Below are 22,487 nucleotides of genomic sequence, written 5' to 3'. Positions count from 1 at the left end.
TTGTCCGATCTTCCAGCCCAAACCATCCGGTCCGACTCCCGACATCCCAGTGAAGCTGGAGTCTCTGGTCAATCACATCAACATCACATCAGCAATCTACGAAGAGATTCAGGCGGAAATGAAGAGAGCTAAAGTCTCTCAGGCTTTATTCGCGAAGGTGGCAGCGAACAAGAGTCAGGTGAGTTAAATGAACACCTCCTGTAAGGTCAGGATGAGGGCAAATTCAAAATATAAATACCTCAAATAATAAGGCAATGATATTTTTCCACAACGTATAAAATAAAGCAGGGGTTTTCAACTTGTTTTCAGTAGTAGGTTTAAACTGCTCTGTATTATCTTTATTTTTTTTAAGGAGAAGTTTTTTAACATGACATGCATCTTTTTACCTGGAAAGATGAGAACTGGGATTAATTAAGTTTCCTATTACTTTCACATTTCTTTTCTGGTGACGAGTGAGAAAACTTGATGATATTCTCCCTCCCTAGAATATTATTTTTGTGTAGGTTTTAATTTATTAGATAGATGTTTGCCCCTTTGGTACTTTTTCTAGTAATTTGGTGTTTTTTATTTCTTACTTAGTCTTTTTTAGATTTACCAGTCTTGGAGGATGTTCATACAGTTGTTTCATTCTGTAGAAATGGCAACGTTCTGGCTTTAAGAAACACTAAAATTAATCAAGAAAAAAAAATTGTGACAGTCAATAACGATTGCTTTCTTAGACAAAGCAGAGGGAAGGAATGACGGAATCACCCTGTAAGTTTCCATTTCCAAAACGAACACGTGCATCAGATTAAATCTGCTCATTAGTCTGCAGTTTAAAAGGAGTGTTCACACCTTGGAGAGCTGTTGCACAAAGCAGATTGAAATGACTCATGGATTATCAAACTTCTTAAAGAAGGTAAATCATCACAGAATCTTGCTAAAGATGTGGGTTGTTCACAATCAGGTGTGTCTAAAATCTGGACCAAGTACAAACAACATGGGAAGGTTGTAAAAGGCAAGCGTACTGGTAGACCAAAGAAGACATCAACGCGTCAAGACAGAAAACTTAAAGCAATATGTCTTAAAAACAGAAAATGCACAGCAAAACAAATGAGGAATAAAATGGTCGGAAACTGGAGTCAACTTCTGTGACTGAACTGTAAGAAACCACCTAATGGGAATGGGATTCAAAAGCAATCATGGACTGTGGATGACAGGATGAAAGTCATATTCAGTGATGAATCGGGAATCTGCATTGGGCAAGGTGATGATGCTGGAATGTTTGTTTTGGTGCCGTTCCAATGAGATTTATGAAGATGACTGCATGAAGAAAACATGTAAATGTCCACAGTCATTGATGATATGCATGTCAGGTAAAAGCACTGGGGAGATGGCAGTCATTACATCTTCAAAAAATACACACTTTTATGTTGACATTTTGGACACTTTTCTTATTCCCTCAATTGAAAGAAAGTTTGGGGATGATGACATGATTTATCAAGATGATAATGCATCTTGCCATAGAGCAAAAACTGTGAAAGACACATAAGGTCATTTTCATGGCCTGCAAACAGTCAGGATCTCAATCCAATTGAAAATCTGTGGTGGAAATTAATGAAAATGGTGAATGACAAGGCTCCATCCTACAAAGCTGATACAGTAACCAGAGAAAGTTGGAGCCAGATTGATGAAGAGTACTGTAACTGGTTAAAGGTCCCATATCATGCTATTTTTCACCCATCTCCATTTGTTGTTTATTTTCCCAAACTCGCCTGTTTTCCAGAGTTTTAGCCTCTGAAAAGTCACTTTCTGATCAACTCTACACAAACAGGCTGATTTGCGGCTTACTTTTGCATATTCATGAGTGGGCGTGTCAATAGACGGGACACTGACTTCCTCCTCCCCGCACGGTGACGTAGAGCCAGAGGACGGCCCGGCCTCCTCCCACCCGCTCCGTAGCTGAGCTCATGCTGCTTTATAAACACGAGACAGAGCGTGGGGGCGGGGCGTTCCACGGACTGTAGAAAATACATACTGTGCGAAGGACTCTGAAATGCTCACCTTTGTGGGCGTGTCTGTTTAAATGTCAATCACGGCAGAGAGCTTCCTGGAGGCGCGGCTTCTCCAGCTCAGTGCTACGTCATATTTGTCAACAAAGTGGGAACGCGTCATCAAATTGGAGCGAGGTGTTTGGACTCACCCTGCAGTAAGAAAGGAGCAAATCACCCTCTAACTAACGATTGAGGGAATCAATGAAAAAAACACTTTAGGCATGTGCATGAAGCCCTAATAGCACTTTATGATGTTTAAAGCACAGAAAAGTCAATTTAGCATAACATGGGTCCTTTAAGTCCATGCCTCAGAGACTGGAAGCTGTTATAAAAGCCAGAGGTGGTGCAACAAAGTACTAGTGGTGCGTTGTAGTGTTTTTTTTTCATGATTCCATCATTTTTTTCCTCAGAATTGAGTGATTCCATATTTTTTTTTTCCTCTGCTTGATCTAAGAAAGCATTTGTTATTGACCACCACAATTTTTTTTTTGATTTCTTTTAGTGTTTCTTAAAGCCAGAATGTTGCTATTTAAAATTACTTCAGTTTTATAGCAAGTCTGTGATCTACTTAATTTCTACAAAATGAAACAACTGAATGAACATTCTCCACGACTGGTGATTCCATCATTTTTGCCAGGGGTTGTAAGAGTTTAGACAAAGACTATTGGTAATCAATAATTAATGTATAAACTGCATTTTAGGTTTTCATGTTATAATAAAGTTACTTTTTCTTTTGTTGTGCAGAAAAACAAGTTTTTTCCAAAAAGATTTTGTAAAATTGTTTTAAAAGGTAACATTTTGGGGAGAAATTGATGGTGTTTTTATAAATAAGTTGAAAGCAAATGGTTATGGGATTGTTTGGAACATATGAGTATTAGTGTATTTGTTCATCAAAGCATTTTGAGTTTTCTAGAATTACTCAACAGAGGAGGGCTTTGATGTGTTTAACATTGTTTGTTGGACTGTTTAGAGGATGTAAGTGTGATTCAGAGGAGGAATCGTCCTCACACACAGAGTGAAGGTTTAAGTACAGTCGTGAGAAGGAGAAGATTGAATGTTTTCTGCTCGAGTGCTCGGTTTGTGTCACCAGCTGTGATGTTCAACCAGCTGATGTTCCTGATGTTCAGGCTCTGCAGCCGAGTTCACTGAGCCGTGACCTTCGTAAACACAAAGGCAGTTTATACACGCTGCAGTTTACCTTTGTCACCCTTACATCGGGTTCCTGTTCTCTGCTGCGTGTCCTTTGGTTCCTTTTGGGGTTTTTTTTCTTCATGCCTCTTTGCACGTGAGGGATAAGATAACTTCAAGATTAATATTTAGATTCTACAAATTACAGATGGTAAATGTGGTGTCTTCCTCTTCGTGAGACACTGGGAGGGGGTCGCCAAATGCCTTCAAGAAACTAACAATTTGAGCCAATTGTTTTTGCTTACTTTTGCCCTTTTTCTGCAACTACGCCAAACTTGCCATATTTTAACCTATTTTCATCACTTTTTTATTTTTGTTCCTTTTAATGCATTTTTTTTTTACATTTCTCCCATTTCTGCCACTTCTTTATCAAATGTCAATGTCTTGTCTGCATATTTTTTCCATTTTAAAGATATTTTTGGCACTAATAAACCCTTTCCACCACTTTTTCCACATAATGTTGTATATGTTGACCGATTATTGTCACTTCTAATCTCTTTTCACCATATTTCATGCTCATTTTTGCCAACTGAACCACATTCATAATTTGTCATGCTCATTATTTGCCAGTTTCAACTAATTGCTCCCACTTTTTAAAATACATGACCCCAAACCCACCTCCCCCCATTTCTGACACTTTTAAGCCAATATTGAGACAATATTCACCACTTTCTTTGTTCGTTTTTGGTCTCTTTAAACCATTTTATTTCTGATTAAAACAATAATTTACATCTTTAATATGTCTATATATTATGCAGTAGATGATACTAAACCTCCTGGATAACAGTGGATATTATTCAGATGAATAAATAAATGTGGTTATCACAGATTCATAGAACAATGGACCATAATTTTACTGACTTTATAGATGGACCCCAAAAATCTCTCCCCTTTATTCCCCCTTATAGATGACCCTGTCTCCACATGACTGTTCTTTAATGTTCATGTCTGTGTTCAACCACCCTCAGGTACAGTGGGGGTCCCTAGTTTCTGGAACCTTTATTGTGGGGGTCGTGGGCTGAAAAGGTTGAGAAACACTGATCTGGGGAATTAGATTTTCAGTTTCAAATATTCCCAAATTCTGTTCCAGAGTTTACCCGTTTCCAGTGACTTTTTAGATTTGAAGGCATTCATTTTCAATCACAAGATAACATGATAACTATAGTTACATGTACAGTAAAATTTGAGTGTGAAGTTGATCATATTTTCTCATTTATCACGCTTTCTAGACATGAAAAGGTTGAGAACCACTGCTTTATAAGACTGTGAAAAAGCTCTGTAGTAGTAACTCAGCCCATATAGCGGCGCCGGGTGAGCAGGGTCAAAGGTTAAAGGGGCGGGGCCATGGTAATTTTGGACAAACATGTAAAACCCAGTGTCCTCCTGATGCAGGGCTGGCTTTGTGAGCTGCTGCGGTGGAAGGAGAATCCCAGCCCGGAGAACCGCACCCTGTGGGAGAACCTGTGCACCATCCGCAGGTTCCTGACGCTGTCCCAGGCTGAGCGAGACCTGGCCTACGAGGAAGAGTCGCGGCACCACCACAACGAGAGGCTGCACACCGTGCTCCATCTACCGCAGGATGCTCAGGTAGGAGCTCAAAAAAACATGACCAAGAACTATTGGTCCAATTTGGAATGGTGTTCTGTGATAGATGCATATTAAGGTCATTTTAGATGTTGTTAGATATCTTGGACCCTCTTAACTTTCAGAATGACTTTTAATGTGACATCTCTCGCAGATTCAAAGACGTTTAGTAATTCCAAACACCAATAACAAAAACTCATGGAGAGATGGTTTTTAATATCAAAGCCCCAGGAACGTGGAACAGTCTGTCAGAGAACCTGAAACTGATTCAAGGACCCAACTTTTTAATCAATGAGCCCTTTATCTCTTTAATTTACTAATGCAGTTTAATCTAACTCTCCAGTGTTCCCTCAGTGGGAGCCATTTGTTGTTTTTAACATGTTCTGGCAGTAGTGATGCACCAATATGGTCACTGATGTTTTACAGCCACTATTTATCTCAAAGTTCTAAATTCGTGTTTGTATCTCTTTGGAAGGAATGACAGTGAATATGTTTTAATCTTTGAACCAAATACTGTAAATATGATACTCGTTCATCTTTTATGTTTGTGTTTGTACAAATGTCTTAAAGGATTAAATGTCACTGATCTTGTTGATCAACGTATTAGGTTTTATAACAGAAGAGAAAACCAGTTTCTGTGTTTCTGTAAACATCGATCTTACATTTCACTTCATTTTGTCTGTTGTACATTGGCTTTGATGAGTAACTGATTAGGTTCATAGTGTCATTCTTTTTCTTCTTCTTCTTCTTCTTCTTCTTCTTCTTCTATGGTGTTTACAGCAGTTGGCATCACTCTGAGCTTAGTTATCGGGCCAATCAATTGGTTCACATTGTTTTGTCATTACTGGTCAAGCCTCCTGTAGCGTTTTAACTGATCTAGGACTGGTTTGTTTAGAAAGTCTGCTCTGTTTGGGTCGATGTGTCCGTTGGATTTTATATAGCGCTTTATCATAGACACTCAAAGTGCTATACAAAATTAAGGCATTATTCTTTCACTTCACACTTAGTGGTGGTAAGCTACTGTTGTAGCCACAGCTGCCCTGGGGCAGACTGACGGAAGCGAGACTGTCATATTGTGCCATCGGTCCCTCCGACCACCAACAACACTCACTCACAAACTACATTCATACGAGGCAATGTGGGTGAAGTGTTTTGCCCAAGGGCACAATGACAGATACCACTGGGGTGACTGTCCCCCACTGTGGCACCTGGAATTCTCAGTGGTCTCCCAAAAACTAACCAGGCCCAGACCTGCTTAACCAGCTGTGTTTAGGAAAGAAAGATTATTAATGGATAAATTCAACCCTTTCATTTACTGATGACATCCTTTAGGAAAGATATAGATTTATATCTGATAGACTGATCTACAGTCAGCTGATGAAGCCTGTGGAGAGACACTCATACATACGCTACAGTGACATTGACAGCATCAGTAGGAACATACTACAGTGAAACAACGCACTGTCATCCCAGTGTGTGTGTGATGAATTGAGGAGGACTACCTGAATAGAAACACGTCTGTGATGTAATAAAGTGAAACTCATCAGAGCGCTGTACGTTTATCATCCCATAGGTTATTATTGATCATCTCACACTTAGTAGAGGGGAGTAGGTAGTAGAGGGACGTCTTCTGATCGAGAGCTTGGGGGTTCAATCCCAGTACCTGACTATGTGTCGAAGTGTCCTAGGGCAAGACACTGAAACCATTGGTTGACTAGTGCCTTGCATGGCAGCTCTGTCCCATTGGTGTGTGAGTGGGTGAATGAGCTGATGTGTAAAGCACTTTGGGACTACTTCAGTGTAGGGATAAAGCGCTATATAAATCAAGTCCATTTACCATGGATTTAAATTTTTCATATTTTTAAAAAAATATTCCTCAATTGTGAAGTAAATTGCTCTACACAGTCTGATTCTGCAATCTCCACCCCGTCACAGGGTCGCGTATGCAGCCAGGCTGAAATCACCTGTCTTCACTGAACGTGTTTATTTCAAGCTTTGCAGAACAGGGGATCTGTGACAGAGAATGTTTGGTTAGGTGAAGCCCGCTAATGGAGGGACATCCTGGATATACTTATCCAGCTTCGTAGTACAGGCCCACAAAGTCTAGAGCTAAACAGCCAAGCGAATGAAAAAAGTGTGTTGTGAACGCAAACCGAGCCTAATCAAAGTGATTAAATGATCAGTTGCTCTCGTGAAGACAGCTTTTAATTTTTTTTTATCCCTGTAGCCCCTCCTCCTTCCTGCTTCCTTCACTCTAGCCACCCTTGGTAAACACATCAGATGATTGGCTGTTTTTGTTCTCTGGTCAAACATGAGATGAATCTCATATCCCTTAGTATCCCCCACAGAACGAGTTTCAATAGGCCTTGTACTTACACTATAAATGATAGTTATTAACAGTATCCTAATGGTCATTTTATTCCGTAAATCATGTTATGTACAGTATCAACCATAACCCTGGCCTCAAAGAGACACATTAACTCACACAGCGTTCCTGAAGCGTTGATTAAATCAGACGTAAACATTGATGTTGGGCGTGTGGCATCGCAGGAAATGCCTCATTTTTATCTAAAAATTGCCCCAAACTACACACACACACACACACACACACACACACACACACACACACACACACACACACACACACACACACACGCACACACACACACGTAATTGCTATGCTGTCTTTTCTTTTGAAAACCACTTTTATACATTTTCTAAAGTGACCAAAATAATAAATCAATATATTCACACGTGTAGTCTATGGCAATGGAAATGAATTAACACATTGTAAACAATTCAAATACAAATTGACTGTTCAGCAGGTTGTTATAACAATCAAAGAATGCAAAGATGACGCCATAGCTGCCTGAATAAAGAGAGTTTGGAATTAGATGTAACATCTTTATCATTTATTAACCTCGGACAATCTTTTACTCACACTTAACAGTTAACAGTTAATCAGAGTTCAGCTTGGCGTATTTTAAGTGGGATTTAATGTGTGTTTTTTTCAAGGACAAAACTTTCCAGCCCATCAGTGTCAGACTATCTCACAACTCTTCTTTAAAGCCATATTAACACATCACACTAAAAGACTGCCAAGATGGAACCATAGCTTTAACATTTATTCATCTTCAATGAAGACTCCCACTGCACCAATCAGAAAGAAGAATTGGAGGTTGAACAATAGAAATTTTAAAATCAAATATTATGATTATTATTATTATTATAGGGAACGTAATGTAGAGAAGTTGTTGCACTACAGCGGTGATTCTCAACTGGTGGGTTGGGAGACAAAAGTGGGCCCCGGACCAGTACTAGGTGGGTTGTGGACATATGGTCAAAAAAAAAAAAAAAATAATGTCTGTCACGTTGGACTTGTCTTTTATTTTTGAAAGAAATTTTTTTTCGACAGGTATGCTGTTAAACGCATGTTACACATGAAAGTATATAGATTGATGTTTAAGAAAAGATTATGTATGTGTGTTTTCAACAGCTATTTTTGAAAAACTTAGTCTGAAGAATTCTAAAAAAAAAAGAGAAAAAAAAAAGTGGGTCGCGAATTAATGCCCGTGGCAAAGTTGAGAACCCCTGCTCTACAGAACAAATAGTTTGCCTATTAAACAATTTCCATAATAGCATTATTTTTATTTTAAAGTTATTCAAAGTGGTTTTTTTTTTTAATGACTTACTTTCCATCCCTTCAGTGTCAGACTTTTGCACACCTTTTGTTAAATCCACATTAAATAGAAATTAAATAAATATACCAAGGCCAAAACATCCCGAGTGCAAACTTAAGCCGCAAGTCAGAACTTTACTCGTGTTTTGCTTAGTCATCAATTAACACAATCACCAGTTTGATTTAAACACGACTGAGGTTGGTCATCACCAGTTTTTCAGATCAAGCTCAAAGAAATACAAATCTTTAAAGTTCTGGCTGATTATTTTGATCTAGATTTGTCAAACAAAAAGCTTTTTATGCAACCTGCGCCCACAGAAAGGGTCAAACTAGTCCCAATTTAACATCTCACACATGGAATACACACCATCAGTTATAAATCAAAACCAGCAACACTTCCGGTGCTCCCGTTAGGATCTTATTATCAAAGGGCTGATGGGAAACCTCACGGGAAGTGGCGGCGGTGGCTATTTAAACACACTTCCTGTGAGGCCCCGCCCTCCTCCAGAGACTGGAGAGGATGAGCTGTGGTGATTTATTAATGAGGAGGTGAGACGTGTGTGTGGGGGGGGCCCACACACACACACACACACACACACACACACACACACACACACACACACACACACAGACCTCAGGCTCCAGCCGGCCTGCCACCACAGACCACACAGATGGGACACACATGCACACACAGAGCCGCTCTGACGGACGAGGTTTAACCAAACTCTGAGTCTGTTGGATCTAACTGAGACCAGGAGAGTCCAGAACTCACTCCGATGGGACGGAAAATTACTACGACTTTGTCTCGATTTGGTTTTAGACTCTAAACTGACAAGAACACTCCAGTGAGTTCAGCTCACGGTTAGGGCGAGTGAGAATGAGCCCCAATGGTTTGAACCTCTGGATAACAAAGACTTTTGTCCTTTCTTGTACGTTAGTGAGGACAAAAAAATGTAACGTTACGTTATTTGTCAGAAATCTGAAATGGGCGGCGTTTGTTCTTTGTTATGTTATTGTTCCACCCTGATGGCCAATCAGCATACTGCGTGCACACGACCATCAAAAAAAAATAGAATAACTCAAGGCTGCATTCCAAATGTCATACTAATGTGCTACTTATACTAAGTTTGATGTCAAAATTATATGTAGTGCGTTCACATTAGATCACGTGTCAAACTCAAGGCCCGGGGGCCAAATCTGGCCCTTAAGAAGATCAAATTGGGCTTGCTCGAGAAAGTAAAAATAACAGAAAAAAAGTTGAAACATTTTGTAAATTACCAACTAATTCAATTGTAGATATATCTGCCCCTCCAAAAAAAAAAAAAAAATCAATTGAATTCCATAATATTTGCCGAGCTCAGTTTTCCAGTTCTTATATCACATGACGGCAGTCATTGTTAATCTCAAATTGTTGAAAGGCAAGACAAGGCTAATTTATTTGTATAGCGCATTTCATACACAAGGCAACTCAATATGCTTTACATGACAAAACATTGAACTGTTTAAAATCAATAAGAACATTTAAAATCATCAGTAAAATCCATTAAAGTCATCAACAAACACATTACATCAACAACATGACCAAATATCTCTCTCTCAATCATATGCAGTAGAGAAAAAAGCCTTTAACTTTGATTTAAAAATGTTCACATTAGATGCTGACTTCAGCTTTGCTGCAGTTTGTTCCACTTCTTTGCAGCATAACAACTAAAAGCAGCATCACCATGTTTACTGTGAACTCTGGGCTCCACTATCTGACCTGTGTCCTTAGATCTGAGAGACCTGTTGGGTTCATACCTGACTAACATGTCACTGATGGATTCTGGACCAAACCCATTCACAGATTTATACACCAGCAAGAACTTCCAAAATTTGGCACATTTTCCTCAAATAATTCCATGAAATTTCCCCAAATCCCCAAAATCTAGTAAATGTAAGTGAAGATCCTGCAGGGACTGTTATTCTCACTAACTTGATCATTTACAGTATATACAATTTATATGTGGAAGTGCAAACGAGGGCACATTAATGTTGAGTTTGCTTGTTCTCCCACCTAAAATCTGTGTCCCCCATAAGGTCAAAATGGTCTGTATTTGGCCCCTGAACTAAAATGAGTTTGACACCTCTGCATAGTATGAAAAAGACTGAGTATGTGAGAAATACCCTGATATGTACTATATGGGAATATTTTTGAAGTATGCACGAAGGGCACACGAGTCATACTCAACCGCCCCATGATGCATTGTGAGCGGAACGTAAAATCATGCTGGTACCGGCTTTTAGCTAAAGGTCAAATATCATCTTTTCAAAATAAAAGCATCTCTTCTTGTCTTCCATTCGTTTTTAATGCTTTTGTATAGGGATGTCCCGATACAACTTTTTCACTTCTGATATGATACCGATATTGCAGCTTTGCGTATCAGCTGATATCAATATTGATCCGATACAATATCAGCACAAATCATACATACTTTTATTACTTATTTTGTAGTGTGGAAAAGTCTTGATCAAGTGATGTCACTCAAACAGAGAACAATAGTCAGCAACAGTAGTTACTTTGTTGGAGTGTGAACCACAGTCACCTATGGATAGAAGTGTTGGAGTGGAAAATTTCATTGGAGAGCTTATATCTGTGATTTTAGATGCAGTCTGATAAAATCTGATATTCATTTTCTGGCTGATATCGGACCGATATCCGATACCAATATTGGATTGGGACACCTCTACTTTTGTAAATAGGTCTCTTGTTTTGAAGTTAACCAAAAGTTTTATCAGTAGCACAATGGAGGGTCTCCAAAAATCTCCAAAATGTTGGCGTGAAATGTGTTTCCATGAGTTTTATGGATCAAATGAGCACATGTTGATATTCTAGTTGGTCATTTTCTCGCTGAAAATGTTTTCAGAACTTTCAAAGGTGGAGAATCAAGTGTGTGATTCAGGATTTTGTCGTTTTAGGTTCCAAATGCATCTTGGGAAACTAGGAAGTATACTTTAGTGGGAACACTCATCCTAATTCTCCTAACCATATTTAAAGTATATACTCATTGAGTATAGTACAGTGTAGGCTACGCCATGTCGAACACAGCCCAAATGTGTCCATGCGTCCGTCTTCTGAATATTGTGTGTGTGCGTGTGTGTGTTTGTGTACTTGTTATCATGACGTATAAGAACATTGTTATGATAAAAAGTCAGTTTTTAAGATGAAAAGTGTGTGTTTTTCACATTATAGCGTGACATTGCTGGGCATGTTCAGAGACAGTTGGAGATCGGAAGTGTCTGTGGTTCACTTCATTTGGCTCTAATGATTTAGGACTTAATCGTTTCCTGCTAAATAGATTTCTGTGGCGAGGCGTTCACTGACATCAACATCTGGGGCTTTTTTAGCCGACACGGAGGACACAACAATTAATTTAGAGCATGGACTGATGATCCTCACAGAGCCTCACACACACACACACACACACACACACACACACACACACACACACACACACACACACACACACACACACACACACACAGGTATACACTTTGCGTCGTGTGTGAAGTGTTTTTTGTGAGAAACATTATTGTATAAAGTCAGAAGGTGGAGCACACAGTGATTACAGTCATGGTGAAGTCATGCAAAAAACCAACAGAAAAGTGATTTTTCCTTCATTACATATTTATCCCCGTGTTAATGGCCTCCACACACACACACACACACACACACACACACACACACACACACACACTGGAGGACCAAAGCTCATTAAAGAGAAGATGAATATTTCAGTTTGTATAATTCTTTTATCGTTCAGCTTTGATTTACGTTGGAAAGAGACGTTTTATGGAGCACTCAGTGGAAGAAGAGGAAAGTGGGGTTTTTAAGGAATACATCAGTGTTCCCATTAGGCCTGTGGTTTGTTTGAGGTCCTGGATAAAACATGGAACAACATTAGTTACAGTCATCCAATCTATAGAAGACAGATTCACTTAAAATAAAAAAGGGAGAAGGAAGACATGATTAAATATACATTAACGCCTTGATGCTTTCACTGCTGATAACTGCAGATGATCCAGTGCAACCAGTGGCGTCCAGAGCAGTTTTAATGGGGTGGCTAAGGTGGGCCTGAGGGCACGACTGTCACTTCTGAACTGATAAAACAAAAACAAATACATGAAAACACAATAAAAATGTAAAGAATAAAAGAATAACGCTGCAGACTTCCATCAGCAAGTTCTCTGATGAGTAAAATATTTTCCTATTAATCAGTTCATCCATCCATCCATTTCCTGACCCGCTTGCTCCTCCTTTTTTTTTTTTTCAGGGTTGCGAGGTTCTGCTGGTGCCTATCTCCAGCTCTCAATGGGCATTAGGCGGGGGTACACCCTGAACATGGTGCCAGTCCATCGCAATTAGTGAATTAATCAATTAGTTAGAAAAAACACGTAAAATATCTATTATGGTACAGCATAAATACATGTGAGCTAGTGCCTTTATATATATATATATATATATATATATATATATATATATATATATATATATATATATATATATATATATATATATATATATATATATATATATATATTCACTTTTTAGGAAATGAAGTTTATTACATTTACCAGGGTATGTTATTAACATAAAACACACCACAGCCTGAGAGTTTAACCTGTACAGCTGCAGAGTATTAAACATGTCCAGTTGAAGCAGTTTTTACCAAACTTTCTGTAAACCAGATGTTTCACTCCTCTATTTACACCATCTCGTGCACTCAATGGACATTTGTCCTGTTTGTCACCAGCTGCTGGGATTATCGACATAGACACACCCCCAATGGGATGGCCAATGAGAGTTCAGCTGGGCTGAAAACACCAACAAACTTTTTATTTTCAAAAACTGCGTTTAGACTTTGGTATTAAAATCTGAATACAGTGATAAGTGGTAAACTGTTTCAAATCTGAGATTACACTGGTTTTGTCTGGTTTAAATCAATGTGTTGGACTGGTTTGAAACCTGGTTATCAAATGTTTTTAAGCAATGTTTAACCTGGTTAAACATTAGACTATTCCATAGTACTTTAATTGTTAAAAGCTAGATTAGGAATAGTTTAAAGACTGGTTAAGACTGGTTTAAAGCTAGACTGTTAAAGTTGTGTTTAGGGTTTAAAGCTGTGTATTACACAGTATTAAAGCTTGGCATTTAAATAGTTTTCATCTTGGTTTAGACTGGTTAAAATCAAGGTTTTACACTGGTTAAAAGATGGATTTAGACCACTTTAATGTGGAACAGTAAATCAGGTTAGCTTCAAGCTTGGTTTAAAACTTGGTTTGGTCTTTTTTTTTTTTTTTTTTGAGCATTTTATTAGACTTGTCAAAAACCTAGTATCAGAATAGCGTAGAGCTGATTTTAGACTGTTTTTTTTTTTAAACTAAGTCTACTTCAAATACTACTATTAGACTGGTTAAAAGCTGGATTTAGACTGATTAGAAGCATCTTATTAGACTTGTTCAAAGCCTAGAATTAGAATATTAGCGTTAGATAATTGTAGACAAGTAAAAATCTGGGTTTCATATAAGGTTAAAGATAGATTTAGACTAGTTTAATGTGGTGTGCTGTGTATGTAAAGTCTTGTTTTCTTAGACTGGTTTAAAGGCTCCATATTATGCTATTTTTCACTCATCTCTATTTGTTCTAAGAACTCTAAAAACATAGTATTTGAGGTTTATTTTCCCAAACTCACCTGTTTTCCAGAGTTGTAGCCTCTGAAAAGTCACTTTCCCTCCTCCCCGCACGGTGACGTAGGGCCAGAGGATGGCCCGCTCCGTCCCTCCCACTCCGTAGCCGAGCTCATGCTGCTTTATAAACACGAGACAGAGCGTGGGGGTGGGGCGTTTGCCGGTACATACATAGACTGTAGAAAATACATACATAGCCCTAACTCTGAAATGCTCGCCTTCGTGGGCGTGTCTGTTTACATGTCAATCACGGCAGAGAGCTTCCTGGAAGCGCGGCTTCTCCAGTTAAGTGCTGCGTGAAATTTGTCATCAAAGTGGGAACGTGTCATCAAATTGGAGCGAGGTGTTTGGGCTCACCCTGCAGTAAGAAATGAGCAAATCACCCTCTAACTAACGATTGAGGGGATCAATGAAAAAAACACTTTATGAAGCCCTAATAGCACTTTATCATGTTTAAAGCACAGAAATGTTTATTTAGCTTAACATGGGCCCTTTAAGTATGGACTGGTTTAATGTGTTTATCAGACTGATTTCCACTTCAACTGTTTCAAATCATATTAGTAGATTAGTTCATAGCCTGGTATTAAACTGGTTAAAAGTTGGGTTTGGATTAAACATTTACTAGAATGTTTTGTAGACATTTTTAAAGTAGGTTAAAGTCTGCTCTTTAAATGGTTTCAGGCTGGTTAAAGTATTTCTATTTGCTAGGCTAGTTAAAAGCCTAGTGTTAGTGGTTAAAAAGCCTGATATACAGTATAAATGTGGGTTTAGACTGGTTTAAAGATGTGTTTATACTGGTTTAAAAGTGTGCTATTTTAATAGTTTTAACATGAGTTCAGATGAGTCAAAAATATTGCCTTTACACTGGGTTAAAAATGGATTTAGACCGGATTTATGTGGTATATCATGTTGAGTACAAGATTTAGACTTGTATAATGCATTATATTAGACTGGTTTAAAGCTGAGCTGGGTTTAGACTGGTTTAAAGCTGAGCTGGGTTTAGACTGGTTTAAAGCTGAGCTGGGTTTAGACTGGTTTTAAGCATCCACACCTACAGTGGCTTTTACAATTAAATCACAGTGATTGACGTAATCGAAAAGATAAAGCAGAACACTGGTGCAGTTTTGTAAAAGCCGAGCTTTTGTTAGCTTGAGCTTCTCTAACGTTTCGACCTTTTGAAGAGAAACGGCGCCATCATTAGAGGAAGTCTAAGATCGTCATCATCAGCCTGTGAGGAAGACCAGGCCTCTCTGTGCATCGATTCCACAGCCATGACTGTCAGCCTCAATAAGAGCCGGAGCCACGAGAGGCAGATTGGGAACGTTTCTCCGTCTGCCTTCGTGATTTACTCTCAGTTCAGCCGTTAAGTGTCTCAGTAAGCCTGTGTGGGGGAAGTGTGTGGCTGTGTGGTCTTCAAATCGCGCTGAAACTAAAAAAAAAAAAAAAAGTCACTTCAACTGAAAAACAAGTCACAGTTTTGAGGGAGAAAAAGGACAAACCCAGAATTCCACAGGTCTTAACTTGTCAGGTCGTCACTTGAAATAGCCACCAGATGCACTGCAACACCCAATTCTTAAAGCTGGGTTCAAATAAACAATATGTTAGGCTAAGTTAAGATGAGGTCACTTAAGATAGGATGAGTTAAGATACGATAAGATATGATTAGTGAAGTTACAATAAGTTAGGGTTGGATAAGTTAGGATAGCATAAAATAGACTAATATAATATAATATGATAGATTAGGATAAGTTAAGATAGGACATGATAGGTTAAGATAAGTTAACTTAAGATAGGATGAGATAAGATACAATAAGATAAGTTTTGATAAGTTAAGATCCAATAAGTTAGGGTTAGATAAGTTAAGATAGGACATGATAGGTTAAGATAAGTTAACTTAAGATAGGATGAGATAAGATACAATAAGATAAGTTATGATAAGTTAAGATCCAATAAGTTAGGGTTAGATAAGTTAAGATGGGACATGATAGGTTAAGATAAGTTAACTTAAGATAGGATGAGATAAGATATAATAAGATAAGTTATGATAAGTTAAGATACAATAAGTTAGGGTTAAATAAGTTAGGATAGGATAAAATAGATTAAGATAAATTAAGATAGGATATGATAGGTTAAGATAAGTTAAGAATAATAAGATGACTTAAGATAGGGTAAGGTAAGATAAGTTATGATAAGTTAAGTTACAATAAGTTAGGATTAGATAAGTTAGGATAGGATGAGACAGATTAAGATAGGACAAGATAGGTTAAGGTAAATTAAGAATAATAATATGGATTAATATAGGGTTTAGATGAGTTAAAGTTAGTTAAGATATGAAAGTTAGGATAAATTAGGTTAAGACAGAATAAGACAGGATAAGGAAAGATCAGATATAAGATAAAGTATGGTATGTTAAGATAAGATTATATAAATTAAGGTAGTTTAGGATTAGTTAAGGTTAAGAGAGGATATTGATATATGATATTTGGTATGATAAGGTAAGACAAGATAATGTAAGTTAAGATAGGATCAGAAAAGGGAAGATAATTTAAGACATAATAATGTAAGTTGGGATAAAATAAGGTGAGGTAAGAGAAGTTATGATGAGTTCATATAAAAGATAACATCAACTAAAAAGATAAAAAAAACAAATAAAGCAGCAAAGAAATGAGTCAAAATGAGATAAAAAGCAGAATGTGAGCCTCAGCTCTGTGCAGCTATAGTGAGTGAGATGCACAGGAGATAAAGCCCTGCTGAGTCAAATCAGCAGTTTGATGGTTTGGCTTCAGCATTATTGCAGTAATAGCCTATCATTATTGAAGAGAGCGTGTCCTTTCATTTTAATGTGCCACACGTTTAGAGCTGGAAACTCCCTGTTCGTCAAACCACAGCAGGAGCTACACACACTATTCATTTCACACCTACTGCACAGCTTCTTCACATTCACAACACCTAAAAACTCTTCTTTTTATAGCCATATGCTGAGTTCTTTGTTTTAAAAAAGTACAAATACAGTATATACATAGTTTAAACTATACAAAACAAGGCTTTGAATGTCCTCAGTAATCCAAGTGTTGATTCTGTTTGCTTTGTTTAAGCAACAGTTTTCCACTTTATTATACATCCCAGACTCCTCTTTAGTCCTGATGAGAGGCCAGCAAAGCTACCTGAGACACAAAATATTATATAATTGGTTTAAAAACTGGGTTTTAGACACAGTTCATATTGGGTTATTGATATGTTTAAAGTTAGATGGTTTAAAAGTAGTTTAAAGCAACTTTCTAAAACTGTTTTAAAACACTGATGTCTAGGATGTTCTAATTTGTAACATAGTGAAGCCCATTGTAGGTAAACAATGCAACAATATGAGGTCTAAAGATTAAAGCTTAATGCACCAAAGCTCTACAAGCGTTACACCTTTATCCAACAGGGTTTCTCTGTTTAAGTTAAATAAACAGTTAAATGCAAAGGACTAACAGACATTAAGAAATGCAATTTTATCAAAGCCGACAGCGTATATATGCTATACGTCCCTAAGCTGCAGGATGTGGAATACGCAAGATCAGACGCTGCAACTTAAATAAATACAGAATACACTTTTTTCTTTAAATTAACGTTTGAAAATATCAAACATTTTTTAAATTCCAAAATGACTATTTCATTAGGTAAGTACAGAAAACCCCTGGAGAAAAAGAAGGAATGAGAGATATTGATAACTTTTAATTAGTTATATTATGACAATTTGCTGCACCTTTCACAGGGACAGACAGAGGAAATCCCGGGGGCGTATAATTAACCATGACATGAAAGGACTTCATGAAAGATGCGCTTGGTCAGAAATTAGAATGTGTTAAAAAAAAATAAAAAAGGAAACGTAAATAAGAAGAAAAAAAAAAAGAAAATCAAACAAATAAAACCCATTCAAATGCCTGGGATTTGGACCAGTTAGGACCCACTTTTAGGTCACGGTCCCCTGTCTGACAACCTCTAATCTACAGATATATATACACTTTTTTTAGACATCTAAAACAGTAGTTCTGTCTAAATAACAGTGCCTCATTAACCAATCAGTGAATCTTTCTCCTCAGGTGCTCCATCGACAGGCTCCGCCCCCGATCAAAGAGCACTGCCTCTCTCCAATGCGAGAGGAACCTCCGTCTGTTCCAATGAATGAGGAAAGGTCTCCTAATGTTGGAGCAGCTACTCCAACAGGAACCGTCAGCAGCAGCGGGAGCAAGAAACCACGATCTCGTACTAAAGTGAGTTCACGTTCTATAATGATCGGTTCCTGTCAAAGTGACATGAATGTAAAAACTACAACTAAACCATGCATGAGGGCTCATTTCTCATGCTGCGGTTTAACTGGTTTCTGCCAAAAACGTCTCCTCAACATCTTTCGTAGCTTTTGTGGACATTTCATATTTCTTCCAAATGCTGTCAATGTGTCATGATTGATCAAATGTGTTCAAACTTCAATACAATTGCAAAATTTTGAACAATTTTACATGTTTTATAATATCAGAGGAAGCCAGAGCACCAAGAGAACATGCAAATTCAACAGAATATGCTTTAAGTCTTTTCTGGGAATTGAACCCAGAATCCATAAAATATGAGAACTTTTCATAAACTGTGCAGTGGATGTTTTATATTCATTCCAGGCTTCTTTTCAGGTAAGAGATGAGAAAACTTAGAAATGTTCCACGTATTCCTTACCAGCAACTCGTTCCCCATGTTTTGGTTAGCTTAGCATGTAGCAGCACTGGATAACCAGGGTGAAGGGGTAAAGAGGCGGGGTTATAGTATCAGGTATCAACTACACATTCACTAGCATTGAGCAATAAGTTTAAACCTTGTGTACTATTTTAAATGTTTACCAGACAAGTTTATTTGATTCATCCATCTACTGAAGACTGCGTCACATGACCCTGGGTTACCAATCAAACAAAATCAGTCACATGACTGGACAACGTTTCAAGTGTTGGCTTCTGCTGCAATATCAAACTTTGTTTAAGAAAACTCTAAAATAATAACACAACTCGATTTGGCGGATATCTATTTATTTATGTTGACTGCAATTAAAAAGTGATTGTTTATTATAATTTTGTCAACAAAATAAGTGGTTTCTTCTGGCATGCGTGGGTACTTTTTTACGGGGCGCCAATTATAAAGTTGCATGTGCTAAAATAACATAACATTTAGCACCAAACCATGTTTAATAAACGTATATATATATTTATACTTTTGACCGGATTTACAGCAATATGTGTGAAATTTGTGATATTTACTTTTCTCGTAAAAAACATAATGTCAATGTTAAATCTAAATCTAATTATTAAATCTAAATGTCATGAGTGAAAATGTTAAGCTAATATGCAAAATCAACAGAAAGTACCAAAATTAAAGCTCATTAACACGAACAAGCTCTTAAGATTTAAATTTTACATTTAGATTTAAATTTTACATTAAGATTTAAATTTTACATTAAGATTTAAATTTTACATTAAGATTTAAATTTTACATTAAGATTTAAATTTTACATTAAGATTTAAATTTTACATTAAGATTTAAATTTTACATTTAGATTTTGATCACAAATTTCACAAATTTTGGTGTAAATCTGGTCAAAAGTAACATAAAAAAAATTCACATGCGTTTTTTAAACGCTAAATTGTTGCTAAATTTTGCAAAAACTTACTGCTTATTTTAGCATGTGCAACTTTACAATCGGCACCCCATACGTTTCTAGCCAACCTGTTTTTACTACAGTTGACTTTTTACTCCCTAAAAGAGAAAGATTTACAAAGACGACCATCAGACTGCTGAGAGGTGATTGTGCTCTTCATCACATGTTTAAATATTCATTATTTTTTCAGATTTCTTTGGAGGCATTGGGGATTCTGCAAAGCTTCATCCAGGATGTGGGTCTGTATCCGGACCAAGAGGCGATCCACACGTTATCTGCACAGCTCGACCTTCCCAAACACACCATCATCAAGTTTTTCCAGAACCAACGCTACCATGTCAAGCATCATGGCCGCCTCAAAGAGCTGGGCGAGGGTGCCGCCGCCAGCGGGGGGGTTGATGTCAGCGAATACAAAGAGGAGGAGCTGTTGTCAGGCTCAGAGGACCCAGAATCCAGCGAGGATGGAGCAGAGGAGATCTACCAGCAGGGGGAGGGAAACGACAGCAGCATCAACGCGCTGAGCCGGACTCCGACCTCCTGTGGATCAACCACGGCCAACGAGGAGGGCAAAGACAAAGGCCTTGGCCGATATAGCAGCTCCTCATCCAGCCCAAGAGAGCCGGCTGAGTATCAGAGGTAGAGACTGAGGGAGGACCCACACTGTTGAAGAACGCTCACTGAGAAACGTTGACCAACCCAGAGCTGTGAAGGCATCCTCATCACAGACTAAAAGACTATACAGAAAGGTTTCAACAGGGGGTGCTGCAGGGATGACATGTGCTAAACAACAGCATCGCCCTTGTTACCTTAGCAACAACATTAAAAACAAAATCTCATACCAATGAAAAATGTTAGCAACCACCACCCAAAACTGATAGATTTGTTGGTGAAGGCAGACGGTTAATGGCTCTGATTTAAAGGTTTGTGTGGATAATTCCACAGTTTCATCAGTAAGAATCTCCATCACAGTCTGTGGTGTGAAAGACAACATTTGGACGTTAGCATTGCTCTGGTTTCTTCTCGTTTCTTCAGCAACAAGAGAAGAAACAGAATAAAGTCGCCACTCTTCAACCATCAGCAAAAATAAATTGAACCCTGCAGGTAGATTTTAGTCTAAATACAGATTGTTGACTGCCATAATTTACACACACACTAAATGGATGCTTATTTATGAGGTTTGCAAAAAGTATTCTGCAGCGTTTCAACCACAAAAAGTTTGGTGAAGCGTCTTTGTACTGGTCTAAGAATGAGTCAAGATGACGAAGAAGGTCAGGGAACTGTAAACTGTTGGCGGCAGTATATATATATATATATATATGCTACCCATAGAAGGAAAAGATAGGTATGTAAAAACAACAACCAAAAATTGTCAGGCTGTGTAGCTACAGTTGTGCTCAAAAGTTTGTGTATTATTTACCCTGAACACTGTGGTATCTTTTACAAATAGTACTTTTAATTTAATGATCTTTTTCTCTTGAATACTAATTCTTTTTACCTATTCTATGAAACGCACAAAAGCTTTTTTCGAGTAATTACTTGGGATTTCCTATAGTATTATTCCATGTTAATATAATAATTTACATATTGGTACATATTGATAATGGGTTTTCTGCTAATAATGGAATACTGATAAAATAATGTATGGATTGGAGATTCAGGATATGACCTCAAATTTGTTTGAGGGGGAAAACCTTGGCGTATATTGGTATGTTATTGGGTTGATATCGAAATCAGAAATAAATGTAGTACAACATTGGTATATAAAAAAGTAAATATCAAACATCCCCAGTAAATATGTACTATTTCTTCTCTATCCCTGAAGATGATTGATATTTAGTGGTTGAATGCCAGAGATGATGGTACGAGGCCACTTGGTGGTATTTGCCACGTTTGGTCAATGACATCAATGATACCCTTGACCAATTAGACAGTTATATTTCCACGTGAATGTTCTACGAACCAATGAATGACCAGCATTGTTGAGATAGACACACACAGGCTGTATTTAAAGTATCTGATTATAAATGCTGATTTTAACCAATTTCAGCTGATTGGACATCATACAAATCTATAGTAAATACAGGTAAAATATAGGTTGATGCGTGTGTGTTTCGTAACCACCATAGGTCAGGACGTAGCAGTTCTCTTACATCTGAAGGAAACAGGACATTCCTAAGGACAATAATGTGCAAATCCCACCAAAAAAAGGTTTAAAGGTGCAGTCCGCAACTCTCAGATCACCCTCCCAAACTTTCCAAAGTCTCTCCCTCAGAGGAGCTAACAAGCTAACGTTAGTCCGACAGCAACATCACAGTAATATAACAAGCACTGTTAAAAGCATATTACTGCAGCGCTTCTCTCTCTATGTGCACACACCTCAGCAGCAGCAGCAACAACACAGTGTCACTTAGCAGCCACATGGAAGCTGCTGCGTGCACATGAACAACACATGCACTACAGAGTTCTAGTGTAACAGTTTTTTTTCACACAAACTACTTGTTTGATGCAAAGCTGTCTTTACATAGTGACAGATTTAGAAAATATGACAAAAAAAAGTCACTTTTATAAGAGTTGCAGACTGCACCTTTAAGAGGTGGCG

The 22,487-nt window shown here is 37.8% G+C and overlaps 1 protein-coding gene across 5 annotated transcripts in view; it reads left to right on the top strand.

Annotated features, from left to right (window-relative positions):
- Positions 1 to 22,211, top strand: part of LOC114455207 (DNA-binding protein SATB2-like) — an 85,684-nt gene extending 63,473 nt beyond the window's left edge. For all 5 annotated transcript variants that reach the window (XM_028436283.1, XM_028436280.1, XM_028436279.1 and 2 more), the window contains exons 11-14: positions 17 to 178; positions 4,614 to 4,808; positions 18,294 to 18,464; positions 20,079 to 22,211. In XM_028436283.1, coding sequence (XP_028292084.1) covers positions 17 to 178; positions 4,614 to 4,808; positions 18,294 to 18,464; positions 20,079 to 20,528 — 978 coding nt within the window. In that variant the 3' untranslated portion in view covers positions 20,529 to 22,211. The remainder of the gene's footprint in view (positions 1 to 16; positions 179 to 4,613; positions 4,809 to 18,293; positions 18,465 to 20,078) is intronic.
- Positions 22,212 to 22,487: the final 276 nt, after the last annotated feature.

The sequence above is a fragment of the Gouania willdenowi genome, chromosome 21, assembly GCF_900634775.1.
Source record: "Gouania willdenowi chromosome 21, fGouWil2.1, whole genome shotgun sequence".
Taxonomy (NCBI): domain Eukaryota; kingdom Metazoa; phylum Chordata; class Actinopteri; order Blenniiformes; family Gobiesocidae; genus Gouania; species Gouania willdenowi.
This window is presented reverse-complemented; position numbering and strand designations above follow the sequence as displayed.